The 24,736-nt window shown below is 41.1% G+C and overlaps 2 protein-coding genes across 6 annotated transcripts in view; both read right to left on the bottom strand.

The window, feature by feature from the left end:
• The window catches only part of Vps39 (VPS39 subunit of HOPS complex), a 38,662-nt gene extending 36,816 nt beyond the window's left edge, over nt 1–1,846 (bottom strand). For 2 of the 4 annotated variants that reach the window (XM_051183639.1, XM_051183640.1), the window contains exons 1-2: nt 1,681–1,824; nt 395–484 (exon numbers count right to left, since the gene is read on the bottom strand). In XM_051183639.1, the coding sequence (XP_051039596.1) occupies nt 395–404 (10 nt within the window). In that variant the 5' untranslated portion in view covers nt 405–484; nt 1,681–1,824. Of the gene's footprint in view, nt 1–394; nt 485–1,680 lie in introns of all 4 variants that reach the window. The other 2 variants (XM_051183637.1, XM_051183638.1) reach the window with 1 other exon arrangement.
• Nucleotides 1,847–4,990: 3,144 nt separating this feature from the next.
• The window catches only part of Tmem87a (transmembrane protein 87A), a 52,345-nt gene continuing 32,599 nt past the window's right edge, over nt 4,991–24,736 (bottom strand). For both annotated transcript variants that reach the window (XM_051183635.1, XM_051183636.1), the window contains exons 13-20: nt 23,386–23,494; nt 22,023–22,081; nt 20,906–21,009; nt 10,892–10,965; nt 10,483–10,544; nt 7,150–7,205; nt 6,673–6,703; nt 4,991–6,243 (exon numbers count right to left, since the gene is read on the bottom strand). In XM_051183635.1, the coding sequence (XP_051039592.1) occupies nt 6,202–6,243; nt 6,673–6,703; nt 7,150–7,205; nt 10,483–10,544; nt 10,892–10,965; nt 20,906–21,009; nt 22,023–22,081; nt 23,386–23,494 (537 nt within the window). In that variant the 3' untranslated portion in view covers nt 4,991–6,201. The remainder of the gene's footprint in view (nt 6,244–6,672; nt 6,704–7,149; nt 7,206–10,482; nt 10,545–10,891; nt 10,966–20,905; nt 21,010–22,022; nt 22,082–23,385; nt 23,495–24,736) is intronic.

Below are 24,736 nucleotides of genomic sequence, written 5' to 3'. Positions count from 1 at the left end.
GCTAAAGTAGCAATAATTACCTAAAGCCTGAAAATGAAATCATTTGATAAAAGAAGAAGTAGACAACCTTCCCATACTCAGACACTGACCTCAATTAGTAACCTAGGAGACAGGGAGGACATTTCTTCTATTTGGTGAAGGGTCAAAGCAGGACAAAAGTTACTTATCATTTCAAAACTGTTTTTGAGAACCTCAGCTAAGTGGAATCTTTACTCTGACAATGTGGAGTTAATGAGTCTCTCTTAGAGGGGCAGGGTCAATGATTCTGACAAGCTAAGTCACGAGTGTGGCAAGCAGCTGCATTCATCCTTCTTGGATGCCTAGGTCTTAGACTGAATTGAGCACCTGCCCTGCATTGTTGGGATGGGTAGCATATACTTCTGGTATCGTTTACCTGGTATCATAATCTGTCCTCATGATTTTGCTCCTCACTGTGTTCTAGGTACACAGGCACTATTTCTCATCCATCCTTGCATTCCTGTCCCTGGTGGAGAGAATAGTCCAAGTAGGTGTCTAATACATGCTTGCATGTTTGATGAAACAATAGAGAGATGAATCCCTCAGTGTATTATGTTCTACTGAGAGCACTTTCCTCCAGGTCATGAGGCTTTCTTGAGATGTTTGGAGGAAATAGCATTCTATTCCTAATCTGAAGGACTAGGCCAGTTTACCATGGGGGTGCTATTTTACAGAGGCTACAGGCTGCTCAAAGAGAAAGGGCACAGAGTAACAAAAAACAAAAACAAACAAACAAAAAAAAACCACCAAAAACTCAATCCCTCTGAGTAGTCCACAAAGAGCCTGCAAAGATGATTGGATTGCACTATCAATAGATGCACAAAACATTGGTCACAATCAAGATTTCCACACGGTCAGTCATGGTACCCTATTCAGTGTAAGATCTAAGTAAAGTATCTAAAGGCCCTTGATGGACATTAATAGGAAAGACTGAAATTATTTCTACTTAGCCTTTGGGAGTGTGACGGGTAATAATTATTCATGGATAAGCACTCAATGTAGCTGAGAGCTAAGATTTACATTCTGAACTCCAGAACACACAAAAGATGCTGACCTTGCTTTCTGCATTAGCCAATCCCCCTGAAAAGGTATACAAGGTCGTATGGGTTTGGTTTCACGGCAGTCTGTTATGATGCTCTCCACTTCAGAGTCGGGTAACTTGGCACTTCACCACATAAGGCAATCAACCACTTTGATTAAATGAGCATGAGAGCTATCTACCCTAAAGAAAGGTAAACTGTGAGTGAAAGCTAGGGTTCTGAAGCATACAGTGGTAACGTGTTCAGTGCCCAGTAAACCATCTGTGTCTTTCACCTAGAAAACACCACAATCATTTATTTGAACACGTTCAAGCCCCTGGCAGCCTAACAACTTTCCAATGTTTTGCCCTTTCCACTAAGGGCTTCTTGGCAACAGAAATGGGCCCGAATCGAGCACAATTAATATAGCGAGCTCAACCTCCAAATGCACAGTGCACAAGAGAGAGAAGAACTTCCACAAATGGTCTGTCCTTAGAGATGGCGCAAGCCGCCCGGTGCACAGTCCTGTCACCTCTGCCTTCTCTGACAGCCTGCGAACTCAGCCCACCTACACGGTCAGACACCTTGCCTCCAGCCAGGCGCGAGGGGACGCCACCTCCCTGGCCCGAGGCCCGTGGCTCACCCCAGGCAGCCAGGCAGTCGATTTGCAGGGGGAGCTTTTCCAGGATCGGCACCGGCTCGAAAGCGTCGTGCATGGCTGCGGAGCTTCGCCGCCGCCGTCCGGCCCCGGCTACTGGAGGGAGCCTGCGGCCCGAAGACAGGGAAGACCCGGCTGGATCCTACCTGGGACCCCGCTACTGGAGCTTCGGCAACACAGCCATCCTCCCCGCCGGACTTCCTGCTGTCTTAAGCCCGCCCCTTCCGCCGCAACAAGTCCCGCCCCTCTCTGAGGTACCATCCAGATGCTGTGGAAGGGCGGAAGCTGGTCTTAGTCTTAGAGTCTTGCTAGGTACTGAAGGTAGAAAGACCCACTGCTGTCAGGGAATGGGGCTCAATGACTTGTGTGCCAGGAGACAGCACACTTCAGAAATCCCAGCACTCAGGAGGATCAGAAGTTCAGAGATTCTTTGATTTGTATAGCAAATTTGAAGCCAGCCTAGGTTATGCGAGGCCCTGTCTCAAACAAAACCCAAAACCCAGCTCTCCCACCCCCGGAAGGAAAAAAAAGTAACTTCTGCCTTGGTCTCAGACTTGGGTTGGAGATATGGCACTTAGGAAATTTGTAGGGGTTCCCCTCCTCCGGAAATGGACCGTTGTAGGCCTTACTTTCCTACTCTGAAAAAAACTGTTTCAGCATTAAGGCATACTACAATTTGAGTATCAAGTCTGACATACTCTTAACTAGTCAATAGATCGCCTCAATATCATCATTACAGTTCAGCTACCTTATGTGTACATTGTTAAAGCTGTAGATCAATGGTTCTCTCCTAGTCCCTACACCAGCAACTTTTGAAAAATGCAAACTTGTGCCTCACCCCAACTTTACTTAAACTTTGGAGGGAACAGTATGAACTCAAGGCTGGTGTTTCTCAGCTCTAGTACAATTTAGGGGCTGCATGTGGGACTGTATTACGCACTGGAGGATGTTTGAAAACATCCCCCAGAATCTACCTGCCAGATAGATTCTAGAGCAGCTTGCCCAAAGATCAGACGCATGAACAAAGATGTCTTGTATAGTAAACTCTTCTGGCGACCACAGGTCAGATGTCTTCCTCTATTGCTTTCCACTTTATATAATTTATGAGAAAGGGCCTGTGTTGTTTATTGTCAATCCACTACAGCCTTGAACTCTCAAGAGATCTCACTGCCTCTGCCTTCTGAGGGTTAGGATTAAAAACTTGTCAGTACACACATCCATTTTATAATTAGCCAGGCTAGTAGGCCAGTTAGTTTCAGGGACCCACCCAGTCTTCAGCATTACTGCAAGGGCACCAGCTTTATTACATAGATCCTAGGCATTCAAACTCAGATCCTCAAGCTTGTGTGGCAAACACTCTACATCTGAGTCATTGCTCTATCCTTCTGGGCCATTGCTTCTTACTTAAAAATCACCTGGAGACATTAGTAAAATGTAAATTTGACTCAATAGGACCAGAATGGTATCCTCAACTGAGAACCCTGAACATAAATCCAGGTATGGCTGATGCTTCTGATCCCCTAGACCACATTTCAAGAAGCATACACACTCATACACTCAGCCTTTTGATATTTTGGACACAATGTTGCATCTACAGGGATTGTACTTGAGAAATACAAAGTTAACAAAGATAAATAAATCTTGTTTTAAGTATGCTTACAATTTTGTGTTGAACCGCAATCACAGTTAGCCTTGTCTGCATGCCTCTAGCCACAGGTTATACATGCCTGAGACTTGATTCACTAACTTTTGGAGGGGCTTAGAAACTGGCAATCATGCTCCTAGCAACTTGATTCTCCCAATTATTAGGATGTGTCTTACATCATAATACTCATTTCAGGAAAGTAAGTAACATGGCTTTTTACTCTTGTGGGTCCTCAATGTTTGAGGGTAACTTTATTCCATTTTGAAATTAAAAGCCAACTCATTTTAAGCTGTACGGATGGTCTGCATCTATCTATTGGGTACAGCATAAACTTAAGCATTTAGGTTAATACAAAACTTTCTAAAAGGGTGGGTATGATATGATGTCCAAACATCTGGTCCTGGAAGCTTTACTTTTTAATACAGTATCAATTCCTTCATATGTAAGGATTGTTTGCCCTATCTTTATCAAATATTGTTCAGATAATCAAATGAAATGATACTGTCAAGCAGTTAGAAACACAAAATTTCTAAATCCTTTCTTGAAAATTTAGAATGCAATTACTATGCTAGGAAATGATCTAATATTTTCAGTTCCAGATTCAAGGACCAAGACCAATCAATATTAAACTCTAGGAATGGAATAGACCAACTCCACCCAACCAAATTAACTCCCCTGTTCTCACCTTAAAAGTCACACTATAAGCTGGGTGGTGGTGGCACACGCCTTTAATCCCAGCACTGGAGAGGCAGAGACAAGCATGTCTCTGTAAATTCGCCAGCCTGGTCTACAAAGCTAGACAGAGAAACCCTGTCTTGAAAAACAAAAACAAAAAACTGTGTATTATGTTTCTGCTTAGCACAGCAGAATTTTCCCTAAGTCTCAAGTTAGCATTCACACAATCTAAAAAATATGTGACTTACTACTGTTGCTATGTTGTAATGATTCCACCTGCTAAGTTTTTACCTGCAACAGCAACATGATACTAACGGCCTTTGATAATGAGTTATCTTCACATATACTCGTGTCCTCACATTATTTGTTCTTTAAAGGTACCATCTAAGGTAGGTTTCAAAAAATCCACCATAGCAAAAAGCTGTAATGGTCCCTAAATGCTATTAACATTTTATTATGGTGTGCCAGTTAGTTTTATGTCAACCTGACACAAGCTAGGGTTACCCAGGAAAAGGGAACTTCAGTTAAAAGAAATTCCTCTGACAAATTAGCCCATAGGCAAGTCTGAGGGCATTTCTTGATTAATGATTGATGTAGAAAAGCCCAGCCTGCTGTGGGCGGTGCCACCCCTGGCATCCCAGGGCCGGCTGTATATAAAAGGACGCTGACAAGGCATGGTGTAAGCAGTTTCTCCACGGCCTCTGCTTCAGTTCCTGCTTTAGCTTTTCTCAAGGATGGACTATTCTAGGACCTGAAATAAACCCTTTCCTCTCCGAGGTGCTTTTGGTCATGGTGTTTATGATAGTAATGAAAGAAAACCAGAACATAGAGTGTGAGTTAGTTTAAATTGTGGTCAGTAGTTTCAACAACAAATAAGATGACCTGTAATGAGAGCCATACAAAGTCTCCACTAGTGTCTGAAAGAAGGGTATACAGAGAAAACTTGAAATAAATGAGAAAAACATTAATTCTGTTAAAATTTTTATATTAAAAAGTGGCATGAACTTTTCATGTAGAACAAAAATCTGGGGAAGATGAAACTGGACAAAACCATTAAAACAGAAATACAGCACTTCATGTGAACCCCGTCACCTGGTGATGCTCCTTATAAGCAGTCTCTAAACCAACACCAGATACTAGAACGGTTGATCATTTAAAACAAAACAAACAAAAAAAAAAAAAAACAAAAACAAAAAAAAAAAAACAAAAAAAAAAAGAACAGCAGGCAGGGCCTCCATACCACTCATGCAAGGACAACTGCTTGAAAAGCAAGGGGACCTATTTCCTTTCTATAAGCTCCCCTTCTGAAGCTTAAGTCCCCTTGCAGGGTGAAGAATCATAGCGCTTAAAACAAAGTGTCTCTTGGCATCTAGTGCAATCCCAAAGAATGGCATGAAGATAAACAAGCATTGCCTGCGGCTCTGCAAAGCTGCCCTTGGAGGCTGACTAAATGGTAGTTAAAATTTTTTGGAGTGTGCACCACATTGCCAGCAATGGGATGTGTCATAATATCAGATGTCGGAAGAATTAAGCTAATATTTCTCTTTAAAGCACATCTGAAATAGAAAAATCTTCAATATACACCATTTGTAAACAAAATTGCACTTGATTTTGAAACACATGTAACCTTTCTCTTTTTCCCTCTCCCTTTCAGTCACTGGTAGATCTATGGTTCCTTAACTCAGAAGGGCCCATTTCACTCCAGCTACTTCAGCAAGATGTAACCTTGACTTCTTGGGAAACTGAAAGATAAATGACAATTTCTCCCATCACTGATACAACTTCCTTAATAAATGAAATCACAGGTAGTTGCTCCTAGAGATGACATATTATGGTGCAGATGACATAGTCCTTTCAGAAACATTAAACTTCCTAGTCTGACAGATTAAACAACTGAACAGAAAGTCCAGGGACAACATGTAGGTTGCAAAAACAGCCACGATGGGGTCTGGGAGGGAAGGGTGTCAATGATGTAACGAAGCTTGTAGATTTTTCGCATCCTATGAATGTGTTTTCAGAAAGATGTTCTTCTTGGCTGACACCTCTTCCCAGCTCCCATGCACAAAGATCAAGGAACAGAGCAAGATGTCATTGCCCCTTTAATCTCATGGAGCAGTGCAGAAGATTGACACATAAACTGGTCTCTTCCCTGATACTAGCCATCTTCAACAGCAGTTTCCCGTTGCTCACTCCATCTTCGACCTTTCAAAGTGTGTGATCATTCGTTCCTAAGGAAGAAAGAGATTTATCCTAAGTAAATAATCTAAAGTGGTCTAAATTCCAAATAATTTCTATAAAAGTGGCTCAAACACTTTTTTTCCACAAATACTTTTTATGTTGATTATTTACAGCAGTGTATCTATGACTATACTGAAACATTACAGGCCCCATCCAAGGTTAAATAACTCAACTACAACTCAGAAGGAAATTTAGCATCCTTGTAGTGCTGGGATTAAAGGTGGGCACCCACATTCCCAGCTTATTACTCAACTTTTAAATGAAAATATTCTTAAGTCTGACCATGCACATAACTCTGGAAAAGGGAGAATATGTGCAAGTCATCTAGAAAGAATAAGACTCTTCCTCAATAGAATATTCATGAATGGCTATTTAGTTACCAGGTCCACAGAAATAACGTCCATGATTTGATTACTAACCTCATCTGAATCCAGCAAGGCCGGAAGTGCTCTGCAGGAAAACATGACATTTAATAAGGCCACAAACTAGTTCATGAAGAACAATAGAATAATAAATACAATTTAAAGTTTTTTTTTTTTTTTTATCTTATTATTAGCCCTTCAAGGGGAGAAAGAAAAAGCAACCCGAGTCACTCAAATTCTATAGAAAGAATAAAGCATACTTTACAGTGTGGCAGCGTCAACACCCCATTAACATCACATCTCTGGGAAGGAATTCAGTCTTTAAAGGAATACCCTATGGGTTTTAGACCAATCAGAGGTATTGTTTGGGTAAGTAATTCTAGTTACTTTTGTATTTATGTTACTCCTAATCTTTTAAGCATTCCTTGATACATATTCTCATTAGACTTCTCTTCAGTTTGTTTACTGAAAATAATAATGAAGTTAATCTTAGCACTGAAACAGAGTTCCTCTAGTAATGATCCAAACACTTACACATCAGTCACGGAAGAAGGAACATTCTCTTCTACCCACTTCAAATCGTCTTCCTGCTGGGAACATAAATACCAAGTGTTAATAAAACATTAGTATGTCTCAAGAATAAATCCCAGTTTATAAGACCTTTATTCTTTTAGCAGCTTTTTCTTTCTTCTGGTTTTTTCGAGACACGGTTTCTCTGTGAAACAGTCCTGGCTGTCCTGGAACTCACTCTGTAGACCAGGCTGGCCTTGAACTCACAAAGATCTGCTTGCCTCTACCTCCCTGAGTGCTGAGATTAAAAGGCTTGCACCATCACCACCCAGCTATCAGCCTTTTGTTATACAAAGTACATGCACATAACAAATGAGGATGACAAAAAATTCTACTAACATTTTCTTAAACACCTTTGACTAACCTGTCCCTAGTATTCCTAACTATTTCTCAAATAACATGGTTTAATAAGGAACACTCAACCTTCTTTCACTGTGAGTTCACCATTATTAGATTTCACAAGTAAGAGATCTTGTAGCACTCGTTTTCCTGTGCCTGGCTAATTTAACAAAATGTCTTCTAGGTCACCAGTGTCACTGAAAATGTCAGGATTTCCTTCTACTTTTGGAATAAATTTGGCACTTAAGGAAATGTTCAACATCCTTAGTCATCAGGGAAATCAAAACAACTCGGAGATACCATCTTACACTGATCAGAATGGCTAAGATCAAAAACACTGATGATAGCTTATGCTGGAGAGGATGTGTAGTATGGGGAACACTCCTCCATTGCTGGTGGGAGTGCAAACTTGTAAAGCCACTGTGGAAATCAGTATGGCAATTTCTCAGAAAATTAGGGATCAACCTACCTAAGACCCTGCAATACCATTTTTGGGCATATACCCAAAGGATACACACTCACACAAATGTCCCAAGACATCTGCTCAACTATGTTCATGGCAACATTATTCATTATAGATGCCCCTCAACCAAAGAATGAATAAAGAAAATGTGGCTCATTTTCTTTACTATTCAGCTATAAGTACTATTCAGCTGTAAGAAACAGGACATCCTAAAGTTTGCAGCAAAGTGGACAGAACTAGAAAAAACATCCATAGTGAGGTAATCCAGACCCAGAAAGGCAAATATAGTATGTACTCACTCATAAGTGGATACCAGACATAAAGCAAAAGATACCCAGCCTACAAGTCACTACCATAGAGAAGCTATAATCCTCTTCCAGAAACAGATGAAAGCAGATGCAGAAATCCACAACTAAGCATTGGGCTGAGCTCCTGGAGTACAATTGAAGTGAGGGAGGAGTGATAATATGAACAAAGAAGTCAAGACCATGACAGGGAAACCCACAGAATCAGTGATCTGAGCTAGTGAGAGATCCCTGACTCCAGTCTGACAGATGGGCAACCTGCCTAAGACCGAACTAGACTCCCTTAATATAGGTGACAATGGTGTGACTGGGACAATATCTACAGGCAGTGGGTCCAGAATCTAACACTAATGCACAAATTTGATTTAGTGGAGCCCATTCTATATGGTGAGTGAGATACCATGCCCAGCCTAGACACAGGGGTGTGGGGGGTGGAGAGGTGACTTGGTCCTGCCTCAATGAGATGATGAGACACACTTAGTAGACTTCCTAGAAGAGGTCTTACACTCTCCTTGGAGCAAATGGGGGAAGGAGGGAAGTGAGGGGGATTAGAGGAGGGAGAGGGAACTGGGATTAGAATGTAAAAAGTAAATTAATAAAATTTAAAAAAGAATAAATGCTATCTGACTGTATATTCACTTTATTAAGTCATCCACTGAGTGAAACTTTATTTTTGGTTTTCCAGACAGGGTTTCTCTGTGTAGCCCTTGCTGTCCTGGAAATTCACTTGGTAGACAAGGCTGGCCCTGAAATCAGAGATTTGCCTGCCTAACTTCTACTCCCATATGTTGAGATTAAAGGCATGCACAAGCATGCCCAGGTCACTGAATGAAACTGAAGTATCTTTGCTACTGAGGCTGCCACAGTGAGCATGGGAAGGCAGGTACCCTTTCAGCACACTGACTTCTCATGACTGCAAATCCAACAGCAGGGTTATGAGGCCATGGAATAAGTAGTTGTACTTTGATTTTCAGGGACTTTCTACACTAGCCCATGTCAACAGAGCACATACAGGGTTTCTTGTACTCCCCCTTCTCACCAAGATTTCCATCTTTTACCTTTAGGATAACAGCCATTCTAGCAGCTGTAAGGTAATGGCTCACTGTGGTTTTATTTTGCATTTCCTGATTATCTGCGGTGAGCATTTTAAAACATACATTTGTAAAGTCTTCCTGGGAGAATTTCTATTCAAGTCCTTTGCCCCCTTTTAATCAGCATGTTTTTTTGATACTCACTTGTTTTGAGTCCCTTATACAAAGGTATTAGCCATATTCTCTCATTCAATGGCTGTCTATTTACTCTGTCAACTGTTTGCTCTGTCAACCATATATAGCAGCTTTTTGGTTTGACACAATTCTATGTGATGATTGTTCTATTTTTGATTCTGTGTCCTCTAGTCTGCTTGATCCAAATTAAAAAACAAAACAAAACCAAAAACCCATTATGCAGACCAATATGATGCCAGGTCTCTCCTGTCTTGTCTATGAGTTTTACAGTTTCACGCCTTACATTTAAGATCTTAATCACAAACACACCCCGAAACTCCACCCATTTATGGTGGTAGGGATTGAACCTAGGACCTCAATCACGTGAGACTGGTACTCTACAACTGAACTATATCCCCAGAGCCTTTAATTCGTTTTGAAAATACTTCCAGTTTCTCCAACACCATTTATTGAAAAAGAAAAACACATCCTTTCCCTATTAGGTATTCTTAGTAACTCTGTCAAAATTCAAATGACCAGAAATGTATAAATTTAGCCTCTAAGCTCTCTACTACATTCCATTGGTTCACTTCTTTATTGTTTTGATTATGATGACTCTGTAAGTTTACTTTAGTTGTCCTGTGGGTTACACCTGTGTTCATAAATGCTGAACACACTCTACTGTGAACTATAGCTCTAGCTCCCTGAGAACGCATAAGTATATATGCGTTCATGTATGTGCAGTTATATATGAGTGTGTGTATACTCAGGCCAGATAGGGTGGTAAGAGAGAACCAACTCTCATAAGTTGTTGTTTGACCTGCAGACAGACAGGCGTAACACATACCTTACTTCACTCGCACCATAATAATAATAATAGCATAGTTACAAAAAAAAGCATTAAGGATTACTCACAAAATCTTGAGTTCTACCATAGGCCACAGACCAGGCAAAGATCACAAAGGAAGGAAAAAGTCACACTTACTGTTTTGTTTACTTTACTATTTCCATTTGGTTCCTGCTTGGTACTCCTCATTTTCATTCCTTCTGCAAAAGGGAAGGAAAAAAAGAACAAAAAGCCCATCGATTGGTTAACGTTGTCAGCACACCAGCCACCAAAGCAAAAACCATACAAGAGATGTCTTAAGCTTACTGATTAAATTATGAACAGATGCTCCTGTATCCTAACATGTGTAATCAAAGTGCAAAGCTAACTCTGTGCCTCGCTTCTGTAAGGGGTCTGGACATTAACGCAGAAGTGTTAGTGATTATCGTGGCTTCACTTAAAGCTTGCTTGTTCTCCCTTCACTCTAACACCAAACTGAAGAACTCGTACAGATTTTAAAATGATTTTCTCTGAAGAAACAAACACTGAGTGCACAAATAACGCTTACCAAAGCTTTCTTTCAGCATTGGCTCCTTCTGCTCGTCCTCTTCATCTTCCTCTGACAACGGTGAAAAGGCAAACCTGGCAGAAGAGCACAGAGGGGTGAATGCCCGGGGAACAACCACTCTCAGAGTATCACAGAACTTAGACTGCGGTATTTCTTCCCCTTCACAAAGGTCTTAATGCTTATGTATACCACCAGCTGAGAAGCAGGACGCTATCAACCACACACTACCCATGACTTTACACAAGTTAATTTCCTCATCTGTAAATGGACACAACAGAACAAGAGTCAAAACACTCAGCAGTGTTTTCTGAAAAATAAAGTCAAGCTAGGCAAGGCAGCACAAACTTGTAATCCCAATTAGGGAGGCTGAGGCAGGACAGTTAAGAGTTCAAAGCCAGTCTAATCTGGATGACACAGTGAGACCCTGTCTCTTATTAAACAACAAAAACCTCCAACTCAAGACACAATTAAGTGTTTAAACAATACCTGATATGTTTTAAAGATAAATATCAGGAAAATAATTCTAATTTAAAACTTCAGCCTTCAGGCTGAGTAAAAAAGGAGGCCTAATTTTGGTGCCCAGGTTAATTTAAAATCTCAGTCTGTACATGAGAAAGCTACTAACTTGAGCACACCTCAGACGCCTTTTCCTCAGTATTCCCTTGGCAATGAGACTTGGTGATCTCTAGAAGGCTTTAGCTTTGACCTTACTCTGTACTTCCCATGTTATTATTGCTATTAGTAGAATAGGAACAGGGAATGTCTGTCATTTATTAACTTAACTGGTAAAGATCACAGTTAATGCTTGAAAAGCATCTGAAGTAAGAGTGAGACAGAGGCCCCCTCTCACAACCTCTACTCAATGAAGTACTAAGCCTTACAAGTTCACATAAGAGCGTTAAGAATGAGAAGTGATGCAGAGGTTATTGCCAAAGATGACTACATAAGGCCTTAGGTGCAATCACTAGTACCACCCCCCAAAAAGGATAGAAACTACCTTAAATTTAGCATGGCCACAGTTTAATGCGAGAAACCACAGGACTTAATTATAACATAGATTTTGGTAACAAATGTGTTGGGAGGGTGAGTTAAAAGAATCCTCAAGCTGTAACAATTATGGCAATGGGCTGCCTAAGGAAGAAATGGGTCTACTAGTAGTCAACTCATTTTTATGCTACATAGTCATCTATCTACATAAATATCTTTTAAGTTTCAAGACTGATAGATCAAAGGATTACATGAATAATTATAGGAGGAAAAAAACAAGAAAATGTTGTGTAATATTTTTCTTCATTCATGTGTGTGTATAAAGTACAGTATATGCATGGAGGTCAGAGGACAACTTGCAGGAGTCAATTCTTTCCTTTTACCAGATGGGTCCGGGGAATTGAACTTAGATCATCAGGCAAGGTGGTAACAGGTGTCTTTACCAGATGAGCCATCCTGATGGCCCTGTAATGGTTTGAGAAGACATATTAGTTTTTTATTTAAAGCTATCCCAACCACAAACTGACTCCATTACATGCTAGTTATATTCATGGTGCTCTGTGTCTGTCACATAAATGTTGCAGCACCTGAATAATGAAGAATCAATCTCACTCAAAGAAGGGTCTGTGCACTGGGAGGAGATCTCCATGCCATAGAAGGTCCTGACTTTTTGTTTTGTTTTTTTTTTTTTTTTCCTTCTTTTTTTTTTTTTAAAGACAAGGTTTCTCTGTGTAACCCTGACAGTCTGGAACTTGCTCTGTAGACCTCAAACTTAGAGATCCCCCTATCTCTGCCTCCCAAGTACTGGGATAAAAGATGTGTGCCACCACCACCATCCAGCCAGAAGGTCCTTGCTTGATGGGAATATCTGTTTCCCTTAGGCTCTAATAGTGTGGTCTATAAAACGGGCTAAAGGCTATATCTTATTAGATCTACTATCCAGGAAATGGAGACTAAAGGCATTAGTCTGACCACCAGGAAGGATTATAAATGAAAGGCCAGCCATATAGCTACATGTAATTGAGCCCCAACAGAAATTCTGGGTGCCTAAGGTTCAGGTAGGTTTGCCAGGCTGACAATACTCTGCAGTCTCATTTGACCAAGAGAAAGTAGCACAGCCTGTGACACTGCAGCCAGCCAGAAACTATGGTTTGGCCCCTCCAGACTCAGCACTCTGCCTCTCTTCTATGGCTTAAGATAGCTTCTATTCTTTCTTGGAAATAAACAGAGGCCATAAGCCTAACACCGACAGTGACCTCTGTGTGCCTATCTGTGAATTACCAAACCCGTGAGAGGGGCAGGAACAGTAAGTTTACCATTAGCAGGAGTCTGAGCACAGGCTTGTCAGGGCTCTTCTCCCAGTCTTTGGATCTTAACTAACTCTGGTTAGAAATAGTTCTTTGCTACCGAAGGATCACACTTGGGGGTTTGTGGGGGGTATGGGAGGATAAGGCAGACATGAACTAATAAATAATTTAGAAAACTGTTAAGTAAGGAGGGCTGAGGGGGGTGTAGTTTAAGTTTCAAGGATTGAAATACTTTTTCCTATAGCGTAAGCTCCTTAAACAGGAAGGCAACTAACTAAAAATAGCTTCCAGAGGTTCCTGAAAACAACCAGATTCACTAAGCCCCTCCCTACTAGAATAAGCAATAAAAGCCAAGGATCCCTCTCAGAGGATGACAGATAAATTGCAAAAACAAAAACAAAAACAAACAAACTACAGAAAAGCTAAGCTACAAAATAAGACTCTCAAACTAGCCAAGCTTCAAAGACTATGTATGATACTAGACCAGCTGCCTGGAAGAAGCAGAAACCAGCCAAGCTGCTGAAAGAGGTTTACATCAACTGAGGGACGCTGTCCCGTTGTTAAGCTGCCTGTAGGCTGGCAGTGTACTCCAGGTTCCGAGTTTTGTGAGCTGTCACATGCTGGGGTGGGCTTTGGTGACACACCTGTCTTTTGAGTTATTTTTGCTCCTGTAAGTAAGCCCTCACCTATATTCCTGTATGTGACCCCAATAAAACTCATTGGTTCACCAAATTGGACTTTGGTGGTATCCATACTTGGGTCTGTTGCTCCCTATCCAGGGTAAATAGACATGTATGCTGTGCTTTCCCAGGAAAAGTTTTGTCACACAACAGGGTGGAGAGAACAGTACAAAAGGACACTGGAGTACATCATCACTATACAGGCTATCTCCATTACATACCTTATCCTCCTCATATATCACACTGTTAACATAACTAAGCCATAAACATGAAGTCACAGGGAATGCAGGTAGTGTTTGGAAAAGAAAGCAAGACAGCAATGAAAACACTTTTTTTTTTTGGTTTTTCAAGACAGGGTTTCTCTGTGCAGCTCTGGCTGTCCTGGAATTCCCTTTGTAGACCAGGCTGGCCTCAAACTCACAGAGATCCTCCTGCCTCTGCTTCCCCAGTGCTGAGATTAAAGTACCATGCTTGGCTAAAACAAAAAACTTCGAAAGACCGAGGAAAGGAAACATCTGAAATGGTATTACAGTGCACTCTTCCCTATCAGCATGGTTCCAGCTCTTTTATATCCCTTCACAGCTTTTCTCTATTACTTGACTTTGTGTATCTAATTAGTGAGTTCTTACCCTTCCCCTTTTGAGCTATGTGGTTTAATATAATCTCTGAATCATCTAAATATAAGTGAGGGGAAAAAAAGAACTGCAACAAAGATATGGACACTGATTTCAGGACTTGCCTTCACTGAACAAATGACTATAACCTTAAACCCCAGAAGCAGTAACATAGACTTTCAATTCACCTATCATCATAGTAAGTAAGCTAGGTGGGGCCTACAGAATTGTTTTTCTTTCTGAACATCACAAATAGAGACATTCTCAATTATTTTCTCCCATATTTGCCTAAACTAAATTAATTATACTGTAAGACACTGTCAGAGTTGAAACATGCTGGCTTGATCCTCCAGCTCACTCCTGCCTGATCCAGAGAGCCCCATTCCCCTCTCTCCAAACCATGCCCTCTCAGAGAAAAAGCCCCAGCTCTGCATTCTTGGCAGCTACAGTAGCTCCTCTCCTGAAGTTGTCAGACACCCAAGCCTCCATCTAAAGTGCTGAGTTTTTAACCACACTTGGGCATCATCACCCCTCACCTACAGGGCCTATAAACTTCCTGCTTTAGTTCAAGTGTGTGACTTCTTTCTCCTGCTCAATCTCGTGTTGGATAACTCACCTAGGACTTGCTTTACTCAAACTGTTCTTTTACTTTTTCAATTTGGCTTGATCTGGTTTATTGCAGCTGGTGGAGAGCCCTGTTATCAGAGCACAGAAAACCTATTATCTTGGTGTCAAAACCTGGGAGGAGTTGAGGCTTCCTGCTGGGTGGACTTGGTCCTCCAGCCATGTATGGGGACACTCCTCTCCCTCTTGGCCAGAGGTGATGACTTTCCCCTTGGGGCAAATCACCCATTTCCCAGCCACCACCTATAGAGGTACCAGGTACATTTATCTAGGTAGATCCAGGAACCCCCCACCCCACCCCAAATCCCCTGCCAAGCTGTGGCCATATCAGGACAAGCCCAACCCATTTCCGGAGCAAAGACAGTCTTTGCTCCAGGGGACCACTGTGTTATGGGACATTCTTTCCAAAGGCTACCTCCACCCCCACTGCCTGATTCCAGACTATTGCTATTGAGAGAAACGCCTTGCCCTAGTCTTCAGTCTCTGGTGCAGGCTTGAAAATGGGCAAGGTCTAATCCCATCCTCAGTCACCTCTAGGGTGCCTGCTGCAAAATTTATTCAAATTGGGGTTGTCTCACACCATGTGCCCAAAACAAATGACTTGCGCTTTGCACCCCCTCCCCACCCTCTGCAGCCAGTGCTCGATGCCCAGGTTTTGCTGGCCAGGGTTGTGCCAATGCCTTTGCACCCAGGGACTAACCCTAAGCCCTCTGCCCAGCCAGAGTCACTGGCATTCCCCACCTCTCTTCTTCCTCTTGGCTCTCTTGGCTCTTCCCAGTTCTGTCTCTCTATCTGCCTGCCTCTCTCATTTCTCTACTCCAACACAGCCTTTCTCTTTCACTTTCCCTGCGTGCCCAATAACCCTCTTGCACTAACTGCTGCACATGGTGTATTCTCTTAGTAGCTTGGCAGGCTTCACCAAAAGGTACCCACTTCGCCTTTTTAAAAAATCTTTCCCATTGTTGCCAAAGACTTACTAGGCTCTTCTGCCTTTTAGTCTGGCCATGCTGGAATCCTACTCAACCACTCCTGCAACAGATCCTGTTTGTTTCTGTCTGCTCTCCCACCCTAAACTTTGTAAATGTCCCGTCCTTCCGTTTGTTATAACATGGGAATCAGAGCCAGTTGTTCTGTGCCCAGCACATGCCTATTCTCCCTTACGGGGTCAAAAAGGTATATGGTTAGGATTCAGGCATGATGCTAACCTGCCTCTGTCACTTGGCAGTATGTACTCAGGCAGTACCCTGGTCAGCCCAGGGTTCCATGACTGTGTAGTGGGCTTGAGGGTGCAAAGGACCCCTTTAAAAGACAGGCCCCACCTACTTAACCTCTTCCTTTCCCACTGTTTCCCTAGAACGAATAGGACTTTTCCTGTCTCCCTCTTCTGTCCTCTCTCTGTCTTTGTGTCTCTTTACCTCTTTTCTCTTTCCTCACCCACCTTCCCTTTCTAATAAAACTCACTAAGCTCTGTCTGCCTGGCATGTTTATCCCCCGCTTCAGTCAACCTCACCTGCCATGGGATCCGTCAAGGTTCATCATGCGCTTTACCACAGCAGTATGGATCATTTGTCTGTTAATCTGATTCCAAATTCTAGAGTCCAGATCTTTAGCTGCTGCTTTCCTTCTACCCTGCATTACCAACTATGTGGGACCATGTGTGCTTGTCTGGCTCCTGGAGCTTCTTGCACCCACTTGGACATTTTCTCTTCTGCTCTCTCCTTTCTCTGGGAGATCCACAGCTTGAGCTCTAGGCAACTGTATTCCATGTGGCTCTGGCCTCAATACAAATCAATGCCAGAAATTATAGAACTTGATTTCCAAATTCTCACAATTATTAATTTCTACTGCCACAAACAAATGCTCCCAAAATACTTTCTGCCTAAACTTTCTCTGCTATACTTACAAAGTCCCTAACCTCTAAGGCCCCACTTCCTCACTTCTAAAAATCTTTTATTCCTATGATTTCTTTGCATGCTACTCTATATTTTAAGATTATACTGTAAACTCTTATTGCAGGGTTTGTAAGCTGCTCGTGTGACATGGTTTGAAATTTACATAAATGATAACAATGTCTGTTTCCCATAGAAAATTCTGTTTGTCTTGCTGTTAGGAAAATTTTTGTCTATTTTGTTTGTATGGATGGATCTGTGTCTGTCTGTTTTCTTGTGGACAGGGAGCCACACAAAATTACATCAGGCTCAGTTAAATGTATAAATGTATGTGGCACTGCATGTTTGTTTCTAACTGGTCTTGTTTTGGTTTTTTTTTGGAGACAGGGTCTCTCTGTCTTACAGCCCTGGCTGTTCTGGAACTAGCTCTGTAGGCCAAGCTGGCCTCAAACTCACAGAGATTTACCTGCCTCTACTAAGATTTAAGGTGTGCCTCACCACCACCAGGCTCTGACTGGTCTTGGATTCGTGAGTTTACTATGTTCCCTGTGTCTTGGTGATGGATCAGCTGTTACTATTGAAACTAGTTGCGTGGGCTTAGAATTTGCCTCTTGATTTTCTGGCCAATGAATCTGATGTAATGACAAAGATTCATATGTCATTTGGGAGTAAATAATGTTAAAGGTATTTTATGTTGTTCTACCTTATTTAAAAAACAGCTAAGGGAACTGGGTATGTTTAAAAAAATCTATAATAAAAAGTAACTTAAAACTTGTAACTCCAAATTGGAGCAGTTCTGGGAAACAAGTGGTCACCATTTTGACTAGGGTTGGAAAAGAGAGCGATCATCTGACTTCACCATCATCTTGATTAAAGGTGACAACATGGAGTGGGCCTACCAAGTAGGTAACAGGTCTCCAGGCTATTTTGGACTAGGATATGTATGATATCCTAGTATGATAATTTCTGTCCTGTCCTGAAAGGAAGAATTATAAAAGGTAGGATTTAAAAAAAAAAAAAAATGTTAGTTTAATGAGGTATTAAAGCTGTACCTCAATGTGTTCATATACAGGGACAGATCTTGCTGGCAGCCAGATTTTATAACATAAGAGTAATCCCCTTGGTACTGAATTTAGACACTGAATTGTTTATACTGTTGAAACTTGGTTTTGCCTTGTACACATTACGGTTGTGCTCTATATCTTCATTCCTTCATTCTTAAAATAAAAACTTTAGGACCACAGCTAAACACCAGAGACTGAGGTACTTCCATCTTCTGATGTAGCAAGATGGCGACCTAAGCAGTCTGGCAAAGAGTCTATCTACCTAAGGTCTATGCAGGCTAACAGAGAATGATTTAGGAGTATGTCTAACCTTCTTGCTTTTACGAACATTGCTAAGCTGTAGCTAGTTTGGTAAACTAAGTCATACAGGAAATTGCTGTATTCTATAAAGGTATACTATAAAAGGATCAGATAAGATCCCAGTCTCTGTGGAATGCATTTATGAGTTAAAAGTCTTATCTTGATATTACAATAGCTTCTATTCAGAAATTATTACTTTTTAAAGCTAACCTTAACAGGGATAAAGCTATAAAATCATCATCTTATGAGACATACTAATTAACCATCAGTCACTTCATAAAGCATCAAATTCTTTGATATATTCAGATTTAGCTTTTGAGATGTTTTCAAAGTTAAAAGCCTAAAACAAGTAACTGTAAACAAAAAACATCTGTCTAGTTTAGATATACCTAACAGATAATGGTCGTCCAACACTTCAGATATCTAAGAACATGGCATTTAAAATGTTTAATAGAAAAGCTTTTTATGATACATGCCAGCTCATGGCAGCACCCCATCTCCTCCAAAGAAGATGGACGGGCATAGAATTGTCACCTGGGGTTTGCTTTAAATGAAGCAAATCCAGTCAGGTGTCAAAACCCTGTCCAGACTGTAGATAAGCAGGACACTGCCTAGACAAGGTAGGCTGGTTAATACTCCACAGGAAAGTCTGTCAGATGTTCTGGGCAGGGCAGCTGAAGACTGATGCTGCCCTGAGACCTCCGTTCCCAACGACTAGAGGAACCTGGTGTGGCTGTCTATGTAGCCAGTAAATCCTTGTCATTTTCAATAGATTTGGGAAGCTGCTTCCCTTCGGTGATGGGGGTTGTCCTTCTGTATATATGTTTCTCTTATTGGTTAATAAATAAAACACTATTGGCCAATAAGGCAGTAAGACAGGCGGGACTAAGAGAAGAGGAGAATTTTGGGAAGTGGAGGCAGAGAACAGTCACAATGCAGACTTCCAAAGGACCAGAAGATAAGACCACTTGGAAATACTTAGATTAATAGAAATGGGTTAATAATTAAGACAGAGCTAGCCAATAAGAAGCCCAAGCCACTGGCCAATAGTTTTATAACTAATATAAGCATCTGTTTATCTGGGGGTCAAGGAAAGTGGGACCCTGACAGGACAGAAAACTCATGCTTACACTTCTGCTTACTCAGGCGAATTTACTCTTCTCAGATCTGATGGTGTTTGATAACTAAGATACTGACAGCTTCACCAGCACCCCCCCCCCCAACACACACACCTTCCAGGCTACAACTACCTCAGTAGTTTATTAGTTAGTTCATTAGTCAAGTTTCTTATTTAAAAAATACAAACAGGTTTGCCTTGTTCACGGGCTTCACAGTAAAAGATAAACATGTTTCAGATGTAACTTTTCACTAAAAGGAATATAGAAAATTATTTAAGATGTATAAAGACACTTTGGACTTCTGTCCCCTTGCTATGCTATTGTTACTCTGGAATTTCAGAGGTTCAGAGTTTTAGCGCTGATAAATGGAATTCTGATAAGAGTACTGACTACTTACTATTCAGTCACAAGCTCAAGATTTTAAATTTCCTTTGGTTGTTTTCTGAGTATAGACTTAAAGGTACATTTCATCAGGCTAAAACTGACACCAGGGCATATATCTGTTCTAGGTGTTTTTACAAATACCTGCATGTTCCTGGGAACAGGAATCTGGATTGGTGGGAACGAATATCGAGTCACTCCACATATTGTCTGAAGAACTTTGCTAATACAACTAGGGCACATCTTTGTTCCAATCTTTCTGGCAGTCTTCAGTCTTACCATGGTTACCCTCATTCATTGTGCTGGTGGTAATCTACTTTTTCTCCTAGCAACTTAACTTCTCTGCTTCCTCCTGGAATGGGCTCATGAGGTCTTCAGGGTAGGAGTTTAATGAAATGCTTCTTCGCCCATACCTCCTCACTGAGCATGAGCCCACTGACTCCCCTTGCCCACATCATCCCATGCCAGCAGGAAGTATCCAGATTTGAACCAGCACCCATATACTCAGAAAGGTCAGGATGTTTGGCTGGAAACACTAGCTCACACTTGCTTGATCCAGAAAGCCCCACCAAAAAAAGCCAAGCTCTGTTTCCTTGGCAGCTGAAGCAGCTCCTCCCCTGAAGTTGACAGTCACTTACATAGTGTTCAGCCTTTGACCATACTCTGGCCCTTACCTACAGAGCATATAAACTCTTGCTTTAGTTTGGGCATATGATTTCTCCTGCCTTATCTCTGAGGCTGGAGAACTCACCCGGAGTTACTTTGCTCAAATAAACCTGTTCTTTTACTTTTTCAATTCAGCTTACTGTGTTGGCAGAGATTAAAACAGACCTAAGTAACTCAGTTTTATTCCCTTTCATTACAAAAAAGGCAACAAAGACCCGAGGAAGTAAAAGAGACAGCATGCTAGAACCACAAAGCAAGTTCATGGAAGAGCTGAAGGAGCACTTCTACCCAATCCACTATGCAACCCAGACCTGACACTGTCCCTAATATACCACCGCTATCTGACAGCATGGTCACTCTGGTAGCAGAATAGAGTCCCAGTACCTCTGGTTATTTGCTGATGGTCGCCACAGAATCATGATGACAAAGAGGATCATGGAAAACAGTAACCGCCAAATGGCATCATCCACCCACAGCTCCCGCCAGTCCTGCAAGAGGGAAATGTGCAATAGTTTATGTATATTATCACTGTTCACAATGTATTTATTAAAAGCTACTGTACTAGGCACCTGGCAAGTGCTGGGACTATAGGCTTAGAAAGAAGCAACAGTGCCTCCTGTTGCTAGGGCAAAGGCACCAACGAGTTGCACAGAGTACCTGTCAAGTGTCACAGCTCACAGAATCCTCAAGGAAAGTAATATTTGGCTGCTAATTTTTAAATTATATTTATTTATTGTTTTTGACCAGACTGGCCTCAAACTCAGAGAGACCTACCTTTCTCTGCATCTCAAGTACTGGGATTAAAGATGTGTGATACTACACCTGGTTTAGGCTTAAATTTCTTTTTCTTTTTTTGGTTATTCAAGACAGGGTTTCTTTGTATAACAACCCAGGCTTCATAGTCTAGGCTGGCCTTGAATTCACACAAATCTTCCTGCATCTGCCTTGAGTCCTGGGACTAAAGGACTAAACCCAGCTCTAGGTTTAGATTTCTAGTCCTAGTGGATTAAAATTGTGTGCCATCATGCCTGGACTTACTGCTAATTGTATGGCTGTCATCTGTCACTTATCAGTATGGCCAAAAGAGAGCTCCGTCTATCTCCACAGAAACCCTACTGGCCACAGTCTCTATCTAGATCCATCCATAGGAATCATTTACACATGAAGTTTGGCACTTCTTGAGATTTTGAGTTAGAGCAAGCTTGCAATATGACAGGCTGTGGTTACCATACACAGAATTCTTTTCTATGACAAGTATGATCATATAAAACACACCAAGACGGGCTGGGAGTGTGGCTTAGTACCAAAGCTCCTGCCTAGTATGCACAAGGGCCTGGGTTCAATCCCTAGGACCAATACATTAACAAATACAAGCACATCACACAACATGGCAGCACTGAATACTTAAGGGTAGAGACCTAGACTTAAATTCTTATGCTGTCTAAGAATCTTGGACTATATCAACATTATCACACTCCTAACCACAGTGTTCATAACTTACCGACTGGCAAGTCACTATTCTGAATTTCATGGTTGTCCAGATGATGAACACGATAGATGCTAGCATGAAAAGGAAAACCTGGTCAGATAATGAATGGCTGTTTATATCCCCAGTTATATTTGATGACCTTAAAAAAGTAAAATTCCATATTCCTGACCCCAAAATATTAATATCACTTAGTTATTTTCAAAATAAATTTGTTAAACACCTACCACAAGCAAGGCTCATAATACATACTACAACCAACATTTTCTGTAAAGTACAGTTTTGCAATCATTTTGTCTTTACCATCTGGCTACTTCAGTAACCTCCAGAACTAGAATAGAAGCTAATGATGGAACATATGCTAACTTTATTAGCATTATCAGAATAATTTTTTTCCTTATCCAACTTATTATTTCTATTAATAAAGTTTTACTTTTCCAAATGTATAGCTGATTGTGCATCTTCAACAGCAGCTGGGGCATTGCCACCCTTTGTTTCTAGTGTAAACTACATGGGCTCTGTGCTTTGAAACCAGCTTGACAAGTCCTTTACTAAGTAGCTCCTGAAGGGATACCCTGGCCAAGGAACCTCAAATCTTCAGTTTCTCAGAGACTGGAGTAATAAGCTTATGATTGGGCATTTACTCACAGAGCTTGTTGTATGTAGCTTTGTCAAACAGGACCAGCTTGTTGAGCTTGTCCCGACCAAACTTTGCCTTTGGTTTTTTTTTTTTTTCTGGCCTTGCCACCAGACTTATTTACTGGGTCTTTGTCTTTCTTGGCCGACTTTCTGGCCGACTTCTTATCATCTTAGGCAGCATGATGAAGCTTGGAGGGTAGTGACAACCACTCCTCCAACTCATTTTTTGAGCCACCTCCCTAAACCCACACCTGGCTTTTCCACATGAGAACTAGGGATCTGAATTGTTGTCCTTACACTTACATAGCAACCATTTGGCTGAGCCACCTTCCCAACTCTTAACCTTTTTAAAAATATCATAAATCTTTTAGAAAATTTGATTAGAATTATGACTGCATTCCTTAAATGAAAAACAAAACTTTCCATAACAAACAATAGCCCTGTCAGGCTAAGAATTTCTGTTGTGGGGGCCGGAGATATGGCTTAGCAGTTAAGAGCACTGGTTGCTTTTCCAGAGGACCCACGTTCAGTTATTAGCACCTAAACTGTCCGTAAGTCCAGTTCCAGGGGATCTGACACTACCTTCTGACTCTACAACAGGCACAGGTGTGGTACATAGATACATGCAGGCAAAACACTATTCAAATAAAAAATAGTAATAAAATAAAAAATAAACAAAATTCCTGTTCTAAAGGAAATCACAGGATCATGATGCAACATTTAAAAATTCCAAACTTACCTGCCACTGCTAAGATAAGCGTATTGGTGAAATGTCGGTACAAAGAGAGCTTTACAATGTTCCTCCGAAGTTTTAATAGCTTCATAGTTTGAGTAAGGCTAATGAATATGTGTTTGCAAGTCAAGGAATTAAACATTCAAAAAGGAAAATAAATTCTTAGGTTTTAGGACCTAGGTCATACTTGTAAAGTTACAGATTTTAGTGATCTTATGGCTCTTGTTTTCACTTATTCTCACAAACACTCTAACCTCACCATGATTAATGAAAAAGTTATCATTTCAATAAGACACAGAAAAGACTACAGAATGAGGGTGCGAATGATGAAGGAAGAGGAAAATACAGGAAAACAAAGAAATTTTTAAAAGATGGAAAAAATAAAAATAAAAACAGGCAAATGGAAATAAGAAAGTAACATACAAGGGATGATGTAACACCACCTCACTTTAAGGTGGAAGACTCTATATGGCCCAGCTAATCCACTACAAGATCACAATAACACTATGCCCACAGCTTCCCAGAGTTCTATACTCCGGTCCCAAGTAGTGACATCAACTGTCCACACTGTGAATTAACCAAAAGGACCAACAATTGTCTGAGAGTCCCAGGCTACCAAAGTGGTGAGGCTTCATTTTAAGAACATCATTCCCAAATAAGAGTTCTCATGGAAAGACAAAAGGGAACTATGACTACTACAGATGATGCCTGCTCTCAGATATACAAATGAAGGAGCTGGGGACGATGAGATGGCTCACCATCCAGCAATCAAGCCTAGAACCTGAGCTCCAGCTCCAGAACCTATATAAAGGCAGTAGGAGAGAATTCTCTAGGAAGGTGTCCTCTGACCTTCATATACTGTGTCATGCACTCCCCAACAGACAGAAATTAAAAAATAAAGTATAAAGGGCCTGGAGAGTTGGCTCAGCAGTTAAGACTATATACTGCTCTTGCAAAAAACCAGCACCCACATCAGATAGCTTACAACAGCCTGTAAGTCCAATTGGAGGGGACCCAGCAGCCCCTTTCTGGACTCTGCAGGCAATGTACTCATATGCACAATGTATAATAATTAAAAATTATATCTTAAAAAATAGAAATAAGAGAAATTAAGGGAGTAGAGCTTACCATGCCTTATCAGAGCTCACCCTGATACCTTAGCCCACTTTACCCTTCACTATCCTAGTACTCACAGATCACACTACTTGGCAGATAGTGGTCTGAACTCAGACACCTGAATTACAGTCTTTTTTTGTTATATGGCAATATACTCAAATTCAAAAAGTTACAGGACAAAAATACTGCACAATTACACATTTACTCTTATACATAAAGAAAAATCAAATTTAAATAGCCC

The sequence above is a fragment of the Phodopus roborovskii genome, unplaced genomic scaffold (genome assembly GCF_943737965.1).
Source record: "Phodopus roborovskii unplaced genomic scaffold, PHOROB, whole genome shotgun sequence".
Taxonomy (NCBI): domain Eukaryota; kingdom Metazoa; phylum Chordata; class Mammalia; order Rodentia; family Cricetidae; genus Phodopus; species Phodopus roborovskii.
Note: the sequence above shows the minus strand (reverse complement) of the source record. Positions and strands in the feature narration are given on the sequence as shown.